The sequence below is a fragment of the Propithecus coquereli genome, unplaced genomic scaffold, assembly GCF_000956105.1.
Source record: "Propithecus coquereli isolate 6110/MARCELLA unplaced genomic scaffold, Pcoq_1.0 Scaffold238, whole genome shotgun sequence".
NCBI classification, from domain to species: Eukaryota; Metazoa; Chordata; class Mammalia; order Primates; family Indriidae; genus Propithecus; species Propithecus coquereli.
In genome coordinates, this window is record NW_012147930.1 from 1426500 (window position 1) to 1439424 (window position 12925).

The following is a 12925-nucleotide window of genomic DNA, read 5'->3' on the forward strand; positions in this document are numbered from 1 at the left end:
GGACACGCGGGACGTCATCTGCTGTGTGCGCACATCGCATGACGCCGCGTGTTTGCTCCTGAGTGGGTGTGCTGCAGCCTAGCGCCCACACCTTCTCCTAAAACAGCAACGTCCCGGGCAGACGTTCGCCCTGACTCCCTGGGCAGCAGCTTCAGTGATGGCCTGAATTCTTCTAAAACTTAATTTTATTTTAAATCGACGAATAATGATTGTGCAGGCATTCCCCAGGATACGGACGAGACATGTTCCCGATTTGTACGGACCTTGGGTCCCTGATTGAACAGCGCACGTATAGTAATAATAATGACAATAACAGTACTATAATGGCTCCCATGCGGTAGCAACAACACAGGGTAATACTGTAGTAATAATAATATCCCTGTACTGTAATAATACGCTGCAGAAACTACTGTGCTCTTTCTTTCAACTCAAACAGAACACAAAAACAAACTCATACAAAAAGTTCAGATGGGAGATGGGAGAGATTTCAAAATAGCATATTAAAGGTCAACAACACTCACCTAACACTGCATCAGCGCTAGGTCAGCAGGACTGTTGCATTTATTTCGATCTTCTAACCAAACCAATACAACCCTTCCGTTTCCACAATTAATCCACTCCGCGGCTTGGTGACAATGGGCGCCGTCGGCGGGGCTGCCTGCACGCTCCGTCATTCTCACTCTGTAATTGTCCCGACAGTCGAGCGACTGAGGCCCGATGCTTCCCAGTGAGGGACGGTGTCTGGCCCTTCTCCAAACGCTCAATTATTTCTACCCTTGTTTCCACTGTAGTCACCCTTCCCTCGGCTGCAGGCTCACCTGGACTTGGCGGGACTTTTGCTTCGGGGCGCAGACATCGGGACAAACACAGACTCACAACATCGAGTGAAAAAGTCAAGAGGAAAGCGACACTGGGGGTAAGCGACTCCTCCCTCGGGCGGTGCACTGCGTGGCCGGTGGCCTCCCCCAGGTGGGCAGGGGGACGGGGGCATCGCAGAGGGAAGGCGTCGTCTCGGCAGTCAACACCCAGAGGTGCGTGATCACGGCTGCCATAAACTATCTGTCAAAAGCAAACTATCTGGTACTTGGAGGTGGGGTCACCGGGGGGTATTTGAGGTTAGACGGGTCACGAGGGTGGGGCCCTCTCCATGGGACCGGTGCCCGTAAGAGAAGGAACACCTGGGAGCTCACCCTCCGTCTCTCTGCCACGCAAGCACACGGGGGAGCAGCCGCCCTCGAGCCAAGAGGGGCGTCCTTGCCGGGAACCAGCCACGCGGGCACCCTGACCTCAGAATGCAAACTCCAGGACGGTGGGAACATAATCTGTGTGGTTTAAGCCACTCGGTCGATGGTGGTGTGTTACAGGAGCCCGCGCTGACTAATACGGACGTCCTTTTACAGATGTGTCCCCTCTCGCCCATTCCAGTGTGCGCTGTGGGTGACTCCCGCCATTCTCATCACCCGTACTCGACAAATGTCCACCTGGAGAGCACAGCCCGCCTTTTCTCACGGTTTTATTCTCTCACCAAGTGTAATGAAGATACATTCGTGCCACTGAGAATTTGCTTCACACCTGGTCTGCTCCAAGTGTTAGAAATCTAGGAGCGAGTAAGACATTGTCCCAGCCCTCGCAAACAGCAGATTGTGGCAGGGGAGGCGGTAACTTCCTATAATGCAAGCATCTGTTGACTTTTCTAAGGGCTATGAGACAGGCAAATATTCAATTCAACTACGATACAACCTTGTAAGTGGTCAGTTCTGCTCGGGTGAGTCAAGAATGCCTCACAGGGAAGGTGGCTGAGAAGGAGGAGGAATGTCCACAGTGTTATAAGCAGCCCAGGAAACCACTGTACAGGGATCGCAAGGGTATAGCTCAGCACCGTCCAGTAGAAATATACCGTGAGCCACAAATGCGAGGCACATGCCCAATCACAATTTTCCTAGTGGCCACATTTTAAAAGTGATTGAAAAGCAGGAGTAAAATTACTTTTAAAAACATTTCATTTAATTCAATATACGCAAATATTATCATTTCAATATGCAATGGATTTAAAATCATTAATGATATATTTCGTATTCTTTTTTGCATACTACGTCTTCTGAATCTGAGATGCATATTGTACTTACAGCACCTCTCGGTGCAAGTTGGTCATTTTTTACGTGCATATTTAATGACCATGTGTGGTTACCGCCTACCATATTGGACTAAGCGTGTCTCTAGCTAATACAGCCAGTATAAGGTGGTTTTGTTTGTGATGGACTTGAAATAATAGCAGTTAAACCAAACTAGAAGTTTGTTACTCACTCATGGAAATGAAGACCAGAAGTTGGCAATCCAGGGCTATTCTGGTGACTTCATGATCCTCAGGAGCCAGACTGCTTCCAGCTTGTTGTTCTACCATCCACCTCACAGCCCATTATGGCGGCTCATGCTCCAGCGTTCACATTCACATCCATATTCTAGCCCGGAGGAAAAATGAAGAGCCGAAGGGTAATTTTCCACTGTTTAAGAAAACTGCTTACGGTGTACTGTTCACAGCTTAGTCTGACAGCCAAACTCAGCTCTAGTGTGATATTTATTCTAGGTAGCTAACAAACAAACAAGGAAAGAATGGATACGAGAGGAGAATGGAAACTATCACCACACAAGATTGCCTAATAATGTTCCGTATATTAATGAAATCGTTAACTATGGCAGAAATCTTTTGGTTGTCACATATTTTTCTAATATCTTAAAATATACCCTACCACGTAACTGTACATTAACATCACAAAGATTTTAGAAGCACTGAATAAATAATCTCACCTAGTAGTTGATCCAAATATATACTGTTCAAGCTTGGGCACGTTCTGCCATGGGCTAAGCGTCCCAGACGTAGGAGGCAGGTTTGGGGGATGAAAGTTTAATCCCCAATCGAGTTTCAAGAGGCGTCGGTAGAAAGGTAGGTTAACAGCAGAGCTCTCCTGTGATTTTGGTGTGTGTAGACAAAGACCCACAGCACGATTATGGAGCTCCCAGGTTCCAACTTCATATTCTAAATACCTCCTGAGGACATGTTTTGTGTAGGAAATCCGTGAGATGGATTAACAATAATATAGCATATTCTTTCCCTTAGGAGTCTTTGCTGCTGGTAATTACTTACCGAATGAAGTAAAAATAAATTACAGGTAGAATGACAGAAAAAAATCAGAAAAAGATTTAATTGCAAAAAAAAGGAGAACATTGGTAAATGTAATAATGTGATTTTTTTTTTCATGAGAAAGAAGAATGTTGAAACAAGAGAAACATGACCTCAAATACCTGCCCTGTATATCTGTGTGTCCTTGGGCACATTAATTTTTTTGAATTTCTGCTGTTTTCATCTAAAATATAAAAATGGTAAAACCTACTTTGCTGGATTACAGGATTATCTATAATGTCTGCAGGTCACCCGGCGATGTCTTGAGATCGGCAGGTCCTCAAAGAACGGCAACAAATCAGGGCCGCCGGCCTGAGGAGGCCCAGACCGTACATTGGACATCACAACTTTGTTACTTTGAAGCCACAAGAGGGATACTTTTTTATTACTGTTTTTTTTTTTTTTTTCATTTTGTAATAACTTGACTCTCAGGAAAATGAGAGTATCATTCTGTTTAACTGCAAGACATCCGGCCTGACGGCCCACCGAGGACTTGTAAAACCCGGTGTTTACTCTGAGCCCAGAAGGCAGGGGAGGGTGGCTGGCTGGGTTCTAAAGGTTACAGGAAAGAACATCTTTTCTGAGCCTCCTTCGAGCATGATGTTTGAAATATTTGCTCCGTTCAATGTGTCTACAATTCTCTTACATGTCATTTTTCAGTGCTGTGAAAGTTCACAAAAAAGATCTCCCAAATGGAAAAGAAATCATAAAAACATAGATTGGGTTTCGGTTTGGAAGGAACCAAGAACTCGCATGGTTTTCCATGCAAACCATCGAGAAATCTGTCGGCTTTGACGCTACCATTCTGTGGGTCCCGGGTCCTCACAAACGTGCTGTTTATTAATCATGGTGGTTACGGGGATGTCTTGGGAAGAGATCGAGCGTCGTTCTGAACACAGTAAGGGCTTGTTACAAACACCTCCGTTCTTCCCCTCCCCTGCCCCGGACCTAAATGTGCACCCACGGAAACCACAATAAATTCACACCACGAAATAGAAGTCTAAAATTAAATATTTAATTAATTAGAACTCTGATTTGCTTTAAAGATCGGTGGCATTGCACAGGCTATATTACACTCTCTTTATAATTTTTTTTTTTGACAAAAAAGATACTGTTCATTTTAACAGGCCACTTTAATATTAATACATGTGGAATAGGATTGGAACAGAAAATCCGCTAGAGAGGGTGCATTTTACATTATCGGGAAAATTACAGTTCTGTATCGTAAAAACATTTATTTCTTTTTAACAATGTACCTACATTAATCAAAAAATTACAGCATATTTAATAATTTTACAAATTCTTCATAAAAAATATATCTCTGTACAAAAAGGTCTTTTGCACCTACTTGGTGTCAGCAGCGTGTGGAGGGGCGGCGGGAGGGGCGGCGGCGGCGGCGACAGGTTTTCCTGATCGTGATGCCAGCGTTCTGTTCTATTTTTCCCCGTTTATAATAGCTTTTTGTCGTTGTTGTTGTTTACAAAATATTTTACAGAAGAAAAAAATTATTGCAGCTAGCCTGAAAAAAGGCAAGATGTGGGTGAGACAAGCAGCAGTTTTAAACAGCTCTGAAGCACGTGTCCCGTTTCGCGAGTGGTCGCTTCCCCCGCGCGGTCCGCTCGCCCTCGGGGAAGAGTCCTCCAGTCCCATCGGGCCAGCGCGTCTCCTGACCGCCCCGCCGAGATCCCCGGCCCCTCGTGGGAGCCTCGCTCAGAACCGCACACCCCCCGGAGAAACCGGGCAGAATTCTCACAGGAGAACTTCGCTGAATTTTTTTTTTCTTTTAAATAACATGCTCCAAACTGGCAACCGTAGGACAGTTTGACTTTGCACAGAAAGGAAAATAATATCTAATCTGATACGCGATTTCTCGTGTGGATGTAGGTCCCGTCATCTCAGGATTTCGTGACGTCGCTGACCGCACGCAGGTCAGGGATGTGGCACAGAGACGTTCATTCAGACTCTCAAGTCAGCATTTTGCACCTAGTTTGAATGGCTCGAACTTAGATATGTACAATATATATATATGTATATATATACACCTGCTACGTATAGTGACCCTGTTCTCCCTCGCACACAGTGGTCCCCGAGCTTTCCACGTTGCTTCACTTGCTGTGCGTGTCAGGAGCGCGCTGCCGGCCTCCCCTCTCCACGCGGAGACGGCTCCGGGAGGATTCCCGTTTGCAGAGCGAATCTGGGAGGCTGCTGTCCTCGTTGGCCTGGGGGGCACGTGCGGAGAACTCAGCCTGCTGACGTGGACCCCACTGCCAGGGAACTCACGAGGCAGAGGAGCCGCCAGGGGGGCCAGTGCACCCCCGACAGGACACACCCCTCCAGCGGGAAGGCAACGGCGGGAGCCCAGGGAAGACACGTAGGGAGACGCCCCAACCGAAACGCAGGACTTTCGAAAGAACGCCCTGTTCCCCCGACAGGGTCTCCTTTTCCTTCTGCACTTTCCAAGTCCTGCATTCGAACGCTCAGGAGACAGACGGACACACACGTCTGAAATCTGGGTGCGGCTGTGTCCGCGACAGCAAAGTGAAGGCCGATGTGAACATCCCGACGTTTCTCCCGACGCCAATCCGGGGTGCCGGACGGGGGCGTTTTCCACGTGGGGGATAGGCAGGTACTTACACATGAAATAATAAAATAAGCATTATCTTTTCAAAAATATTTTTATCGAACAAGTATAAATAAAAATAAACATGATCTTCACTTTGAATTTGTTACATCGACATTCTCCTGGTCATAGCTTCTACGTCGTGTTCGGATTCTGTCCGCGTTGGGGATTCTGACCTCTTTTATTTATACCGTAGCTCATAACTGACCTCTAATGAACTTTGAACTTGAGAAACCACCGACGTTCTCTTCCCGTCTGGAATCGTAAAGCGTGGAACGAAAGGCAAACTACAGATAGGATGTAGCATCGTGAGAGGAGAGTGTGTTATTTCTCCTTACCTCCGAAGGAACACTTGGTATTTGGATCCCGCACAATTTTCACTGTTCGAGGTGTCACTGTGGTGTCCTGTCTTTCAATGCAATATCAGAGAGTGATGGCGTAGTAGAAGAATAAAACAAAACAAAACAAAACCAAAAACAATGCAAAAGGGAAGACTGCGTTGTGAGCTAAAACCCACAAGTCCACGAGCTATCTAAAATAAATAACTATTCACATTTTTACACGGCAGATAGAAATGTATGCAACCCCCCTGCTCATAAGTAGTATGATATAAACAATTGCATGATGACTGTAAGTACTAAAGGAAGAAAACATGGGAATTAAAAAGGGTCTTTTTTTTTTCTCACTGGACCTCTTCGGTGAATTCAGCTAATGGAAGCAATAATAAAATAAATCTCTGCAATGCTGTATTTCCTTCTAGAATCTGTGTCCTATCTGTGGATTTTTCCTCGCACTCCAACTAGGCTGACGGTGGAATGTTTAGCTTGACAACATGAAAGGATGCTTGTGTACTAAGAGCGTGTGTGTAAACCCTGTGTAAATAGATTGATCAGAATCTTACTCAGTCATTCGTAACACACTAGTGCAAAACATTGTGCATCAAAAATTCTGCAACAGAACAGCTGACTGGGAAATTTGCAAATGTCCCTTGGGACGGACACACGGAGCTGGGAGGTCCTCACAGCTTGTCGGGTGTCGGAGGGACAGAGGGAAGCGTCTGCTTGTGTGTGTGTCTATCAGAAAGGTGTCTTCTTCAAAAAGCTTTTTATTTTTTTTTTCCAGAGTATTCATGTTCATGGGGGTTAATTAAAAAAAACACACACACACACACACATTGTGGTGCTACCGTTCCGTCACCACACCCGGAGGGTGTATCCGCGTGCCCGGAAGATTGCATTGAAAGGCATCCCAGCGACACAGAAACGCGGCAGTCTGAGGCGTGGGGTGTGACGCCGGCCGGACCCGGCCGTCTGTCTTCCCTGCGCGTGTCTAGACCCCAGGCAGAGGCAGCCAGGCGTTCAGAATCCACTTGTGGGATGGAGATGCGCGTGTGCTCGGTCCTCAGAAGGCTCCGGCAGGTTCGAGCAGGAATCCCCGCTGCGTGGAGGCCGCGGACGCCGCCCCGGTCACTGCAGCAGGGCGGGCGGAGGGAGAGTGGTCTATGGCACCAAAGGAGTCGCTGCTGTGCGTCGGAGGTATGGCTACGAGCCGGCCTGCCGGGCGCCGGGGCTATACCACCGTGCACACCGTGTTCAGAGTGGTGTCGAACCTCACGGCCTTGGCTTCCGTGGGCTTTAAGTTTGTGTCGTACATGGGGTTTTCGAAGGAAGCTTGTCCGTTGCTGTTTTCGTGTCCGGCGTAGCCGTTGTATTGAACTTTGGGTCTTGTTCTGCAAGGAACAGAGGAAACCAACCATGAGAGTCCCGGTTTCAATGAAGCGTGCGCAGCAGCGAGGGCCGCGCGCGGGACGTGAGTCCCCGAGCAGAGAGCGTGCGGGTAACAGGGTTTGCGCGTCGGAACTCTCCTCACTCAGAGTGTATTTTTTTGTTTTAAATCGGTGGTCGGGGTTATAAAGAGGGTTTAAAAAATGGAAGCAATTTCCAAATCAAAGAATAATCTGTGCTTCCCACAGACGCTCGTGGGAACCTGGCAAGGTCTCAAAGCTGGCGTCAGACGGGCTGTGGCTGGGCGTCCGCCTACGGCTGAGAAGTCACACGGCCTTGGGTCGCTGAACTGTCCCCTACTCTGCAAAATAAGGATGCGGAGTGTGATGTCTGCCCTTTAGGGCTCCGAGACTGACCTAAGTCACAGTCACAGGCCTGCGGTTCGCTGCCATTCCCATCCCTCACTGAATGTTGGCTATTCTTGATTTTTTGTCTCTGGTGAGTTAAAAATAAAGTGTAACTATAATGTTTGTACCCTCACAAAACCCTGGAATAATAATAAAAAAAAAGATATAAATTAAAAAAAATGAATCTGTTGTAGGAAAATAGCTTATACTCACTATTAAAACTATTATTAATGTTTTATGGTTAAAAGAAAACCCCTACATACAGTCCATGATTAGAGCGTTAGAGGGTTTTAAGATGTAAGAGAGCTAAACATACCTGGTCTGGTTCCTTTTATAAGAAGAAATTACATAAGAAAAATAGGCCAGGTGGCCAAGACAGAATTTTAATAAAATAATTTGATATTGGATATAAATAAACACCTGCTTTGATTGCTTACTAGTAGGGTTTCTTAAGTTATCGTATATTCATTAAGAAAAAGAGAAGTGAAGCTTGCCTGGCTTCAGAAACCGGCAGAACGGCAGTTTGTTACCATCCCTGGAACCAGAGAGGTCCGTGACATTGAACTTGGAAAATTCTCCAGCAGCAGAAGCCAGCAGACAAATTTGTCTCCCGTTAATGGCGTGAGGACCTGGCCAACATGTTCTCTCAGTCACCCAGATCACAAGCCACCTCTGTCCCCTCATTGCTCGGGACATGCAGGACCAGTCGGATCCGATGCACCCGGACCCCGGAGAGGGAACTTGCTCGGCCCAACCACGTGGAGGGCTGGGTCGGGACATCGGGCTCTGCCTGACAACACATCTTCCAGCTCAGGAACAAGAAAGAGACTCAAAAATGAGCAGAAACGAGGTTTTATCTGGAGAGATACAAAGCCAAGCCATTAGGAACTGTGTGTCTCCATAGAGGCTGAGAAGCCAGTGCGGGGGCGGGGGGCTGCTCAGGGCCTGGCACGTCCTTGGCGAGTGGCAAGAACCTGGGAGAAGGGGCCTGATGTAGGGCTTGGCCCCTGGCCCTGGTTCCTGCTTCTGGAAACTTCTGACATCCCTCACATGGCACAGGAGTGGAGAACTAAAAACCCTACAGATTTAGATGTCACCGGGGCCTCAGGACCATCCTCTTGAGCGCCAGGAGACGGCAGAGTGTCGTTCATGTTCCAGACACCGCTTGGATCTGGCGCGGCGCTGGGAAGGAAGGGAACCCAATCATGCAACATGGAACTCCCCGCCAGCCCAGAGGAGCTTTCACATCTGCATAGAAACAAGGGAAACCTCACCCCACCTGGTTGTGTAGTCTGGGATCTCCGCCCAGGGCGCTACCTGCACCCAGGCAGCTATGATAACTTCTGAACATCGAGATGGAGGTTTCTAAGGTTTAAAGACTAAAGCTGGGGTGTACATTGAATATACCCCCCAATGCTAGATATAAGCAGAAGTCATATTTAATTTACGTGTAAATACATATGACTGTGCGGGAGTATCTTTGCAAAGAACAAGAGAGTCTGAGGCTCCCGTGGAGGTTTGCGTCTTTGGGGCACACAGAGGCACAGCTGTCCCACACAGGGACGCTGTCCAACCTCTGGGCACACAGGCCGAGACAGGACTAGCTGAAGTCTCCCTACCGATCGGGAAAATGTTGAAAGTTGAAGGAAAATCGCTTAAATGGACTAGACCCTTTCCTCGGGGTTAATGTGGATGCCAAGACAGCGCGAATGAATTTGTAGGAATTATAAATTCCTATAGTGCGTGTCTCCATAAGGTATCATATTACCTAGAGGAATCTGCGAAAGGAGATATATTTTTAATCTATATCTTTTTAAGAAGAGAAGCACCTCTAACTATGGAATTTTAAAATTTTTTTCCAAATTAAAGAAAATACAGATATGTCAATCTTCAGTTTTGTAAGCACCATCTGAAATTTCTTTCACTGGGTTATATTTTTAAGTAAGAACATTACCAACCACTGAAAAGGGAAGACATTCACCCAAGCAGCTAAAACTATACAACTTTGAAGCAACATTCTTGCTATTTTGTCTTTCAAAAACAAGCACAAGAAAACACACATTTAAAGAAGATATTCCATGAATTATTTAAAAAAATAACTTTCTCACACAAGGATTTTTTTTTTTAATTTTAACCAGGATTAAGTCGAAATATCTATATTATATAAATAAACATTTGGCTCATTTAACATACTTTAACTTTACTTTAGGGGATTGTAATTTTTCCCTTAGTACTTGCAGACAAGGCTACTGTTTCAAATAATATTTTAGCGTAGTTTGGCATTGTCAAATTGCTCCAGGTAATATATTATCCATACAGAGACGAAATGCACAATATCTTTATAATCCCTCTAAAATCGTTTCTTTTTGGCACTCATATAAACCCCTATGAGAGGTTCTATTTCATTAAAGCGGCTTTTCCCCAAGTTTTGACATGTTCCTTTTAGTATGGGGTTGCAAATTAATAGATACTCAGAAAGCTTTTTCGGGGGTAGAACATCTAAGAATTCTTAATAGATAGAGCGCTAAATTTCCATTTGTTGAAGGAAGGAATCGATAAAAATGTATCGATCACAAATTTGTGGAGTTGGGAGCAGCCACGGAGAACATTTCGTTCGCCCTTTTTCCTGGGAGGTAGAAACACCATCTCAATGTTCTGGTAGCTGCCCTGGACCCTAAAGTGGGAACAGTCTGCTTTGCTTCATCTTTCAATGGAACAGGAAACAGAGCGTGTTGTCTCTTAACCAAGTCGTTCATTCTCTTATCACTCGGACCTGTCCTGCTGAAAAAGTAGGACAAAAAACAAACCCCAAAACACCCTCAAAACACAAACAACAGAAACCTTGATATGTACGCATTCTTAATGCGAGAGATAATAGCGTGTAGCAATACAGAACACGCGTGCACGGGAGCGCGAGTGCACACACACTGCTCAAACCGACACTTCACACGCATGCGGTTTCAAATACCGTTTTCACAGTACCTGTGTTTGTAGAGGTAAAATGCAAACCCTGATAAAATTAGAGCAAAGAATGGAACCAGGATGGCCGCCGCCACGGAGCCGCTGCTGGTGCCCTGGTAATGACTGGAAGAGTCTTGATCCGAGTTTAAGGGATCTGGAAGGTAAAAGGAACATTTGAGTTGTGGTGGTTGCACTAGGCTTAAGCAAAGACATATGGATGATAAATTTTATAAATGGGTATGATCTCTACAAGCAGGAGTTGCAATTCCACAGGGAACCAATTGATATTCTTTTCTAAAGATTTTAATTCCACTTTTATCACCAAGATACAAAAAACCATTTCCTAGTAACACCCGACAGTACTATGAAGGACTCTCACATTTGAAATGTAAGAAAGGAAAAAGGGTCACTCTACGCTCTGACTTTTGGTTTTAGTTACAGATATTTGCATTTTCATAAAAATGGACTGAAAGTGTTTGTACGTTTTTGTCTATAGTCAGAGATCAGGGCTATTTGCTGTTTTCTCCCATCCTGGGCCAGATTCAGCAAAATATCAGTCGTTGAGATTATGTAAACATCTCAGTTCTCTACATAAACGGCATTGCGTCATTCATATGTGACTACACTGCATAACCTGCTTTTATTTTAGGTAGATTCTGAACTTTGTCCCTGCAAGTGGAAATACTCCAAAGAACCACGCAGCTCAGTGTTAAAATGCAAGTTTCTATGAGGATAAAAAGAATGGTGAAACATGACTTTTATCCACTAGGAAGAAGGCAGAAGTAACCATCGCAAACTTCAGGAAGGTGGTGGAATCGTTAACTCCACAGTCCAGACTCTGGTTGTCACATCCTTGCATGACACCGAGAGGCAAACACGGAAAAGTAAAGTCAGCGAACCTTTATTAAGCAACTTTTGCCAAAGAAGGAAATAGTTCCAGAGTTTACGATAAAATATGATTTTGACCAGTATTTGGCCAAATTGCATGGTGAATTATGACTGCAGTCTTCTGAATACAGCAGAATCGTTGAGAACAAGCTGATCTTGTTTCTAGAAGTATATTTCCAGAATTTATGGAATGTCAAATTGAAAGAGAAGTCGTTTCACTTATTTTTTAACAAACCATAAATGTAAAAAAAAAAATGAATGCTAAAAAACTTTAAATCACCACTTATATCAAAATTTTAAATGTTCATATAAAAACTTCCAAATGATATTATTTGCCATTTGCTTCCGACGGATGCGAGATTATGACTGCCTACTGTCTTAAGGTCTAATATGAAAGTACTTTGTGAGGGATGTTGGCTTTGTGTAACTTAACCGTATCCTTTTGAGATCCTCCCGCACCATGTTGCAGAAGGAAAATGCCAGACACCTGTTGTCGCTAAATTTGCGCACTGAGGTGACGGGCAGGTGAGCTGAGTGAAGCTAATCGGATGCTCCCACCCCAGGCGCTGGATTTGGGGTGAGCGATGCAAGGCATCCTGGGACAGTTCAGAATTTACTCCAGGGCTGTGGTAGCGCTAGAGCCTTGGGGACAGAAAGTGTCCCTCTGTGCAAAATGAAAAATAAAATAAAAAAGAGAAAAGAAAACGGCTCTGTCTTCGTAGTATTTCAGCACCCAAATATCTTTCCGTTTCTGGGAAGTGGCCACATTTCATGCTTCAGGATTCTACAATTCTGTGAGTCTCTTCGCCTCATTCTAATAAATTCGTATTTACTTCAATTAGCCACTATTTTCAGTCGTCTTCAAACAAAACTATATACTTTTGTCCACGATAGATATCAAAATTCCAGTCCATAAAGTTCTGGAAAATCTACACGTCACAAGAGACGTCGCATCACGACATCGAACAACACAAACGAAGGGCTTTGTGAATTACACAACAAACTGAAACTATTATTATGCTGCCTGGAATGCTTTGTTAGTTTCAGTTGTTTGTCCTCGTTTTAATAATCTGAAGGGTAATGCATGTGCACGGTAGTAATTAAAATGGCATAAAAGCTATGAAAGCAAATAATGTAAAGGAAAACG

General features: G+C 45.0%; 1 protein-coding gene across 1 annotated transcript in view; it reads right to left on the minus strand.

Annotated features, from left to right (window-relative positions):
• Positions 1–7367: 7367 nt before the first annotated feature.
• The window catches only part of CSMD1 (CUB and Sushi multiple domains 1), a 1519798-nt gene continuing 1514240 nt past the window's right edge, over positions 7368–12925 (minus strand). The window contains 2 exon segments of the mRNA XM_012645868.1: positions 7368–7527; positions 10912–11044. Coding sequence (XP_012501322.1) covers positions 7368–7527; positions 10912–11044 — 293 coding nt within the window.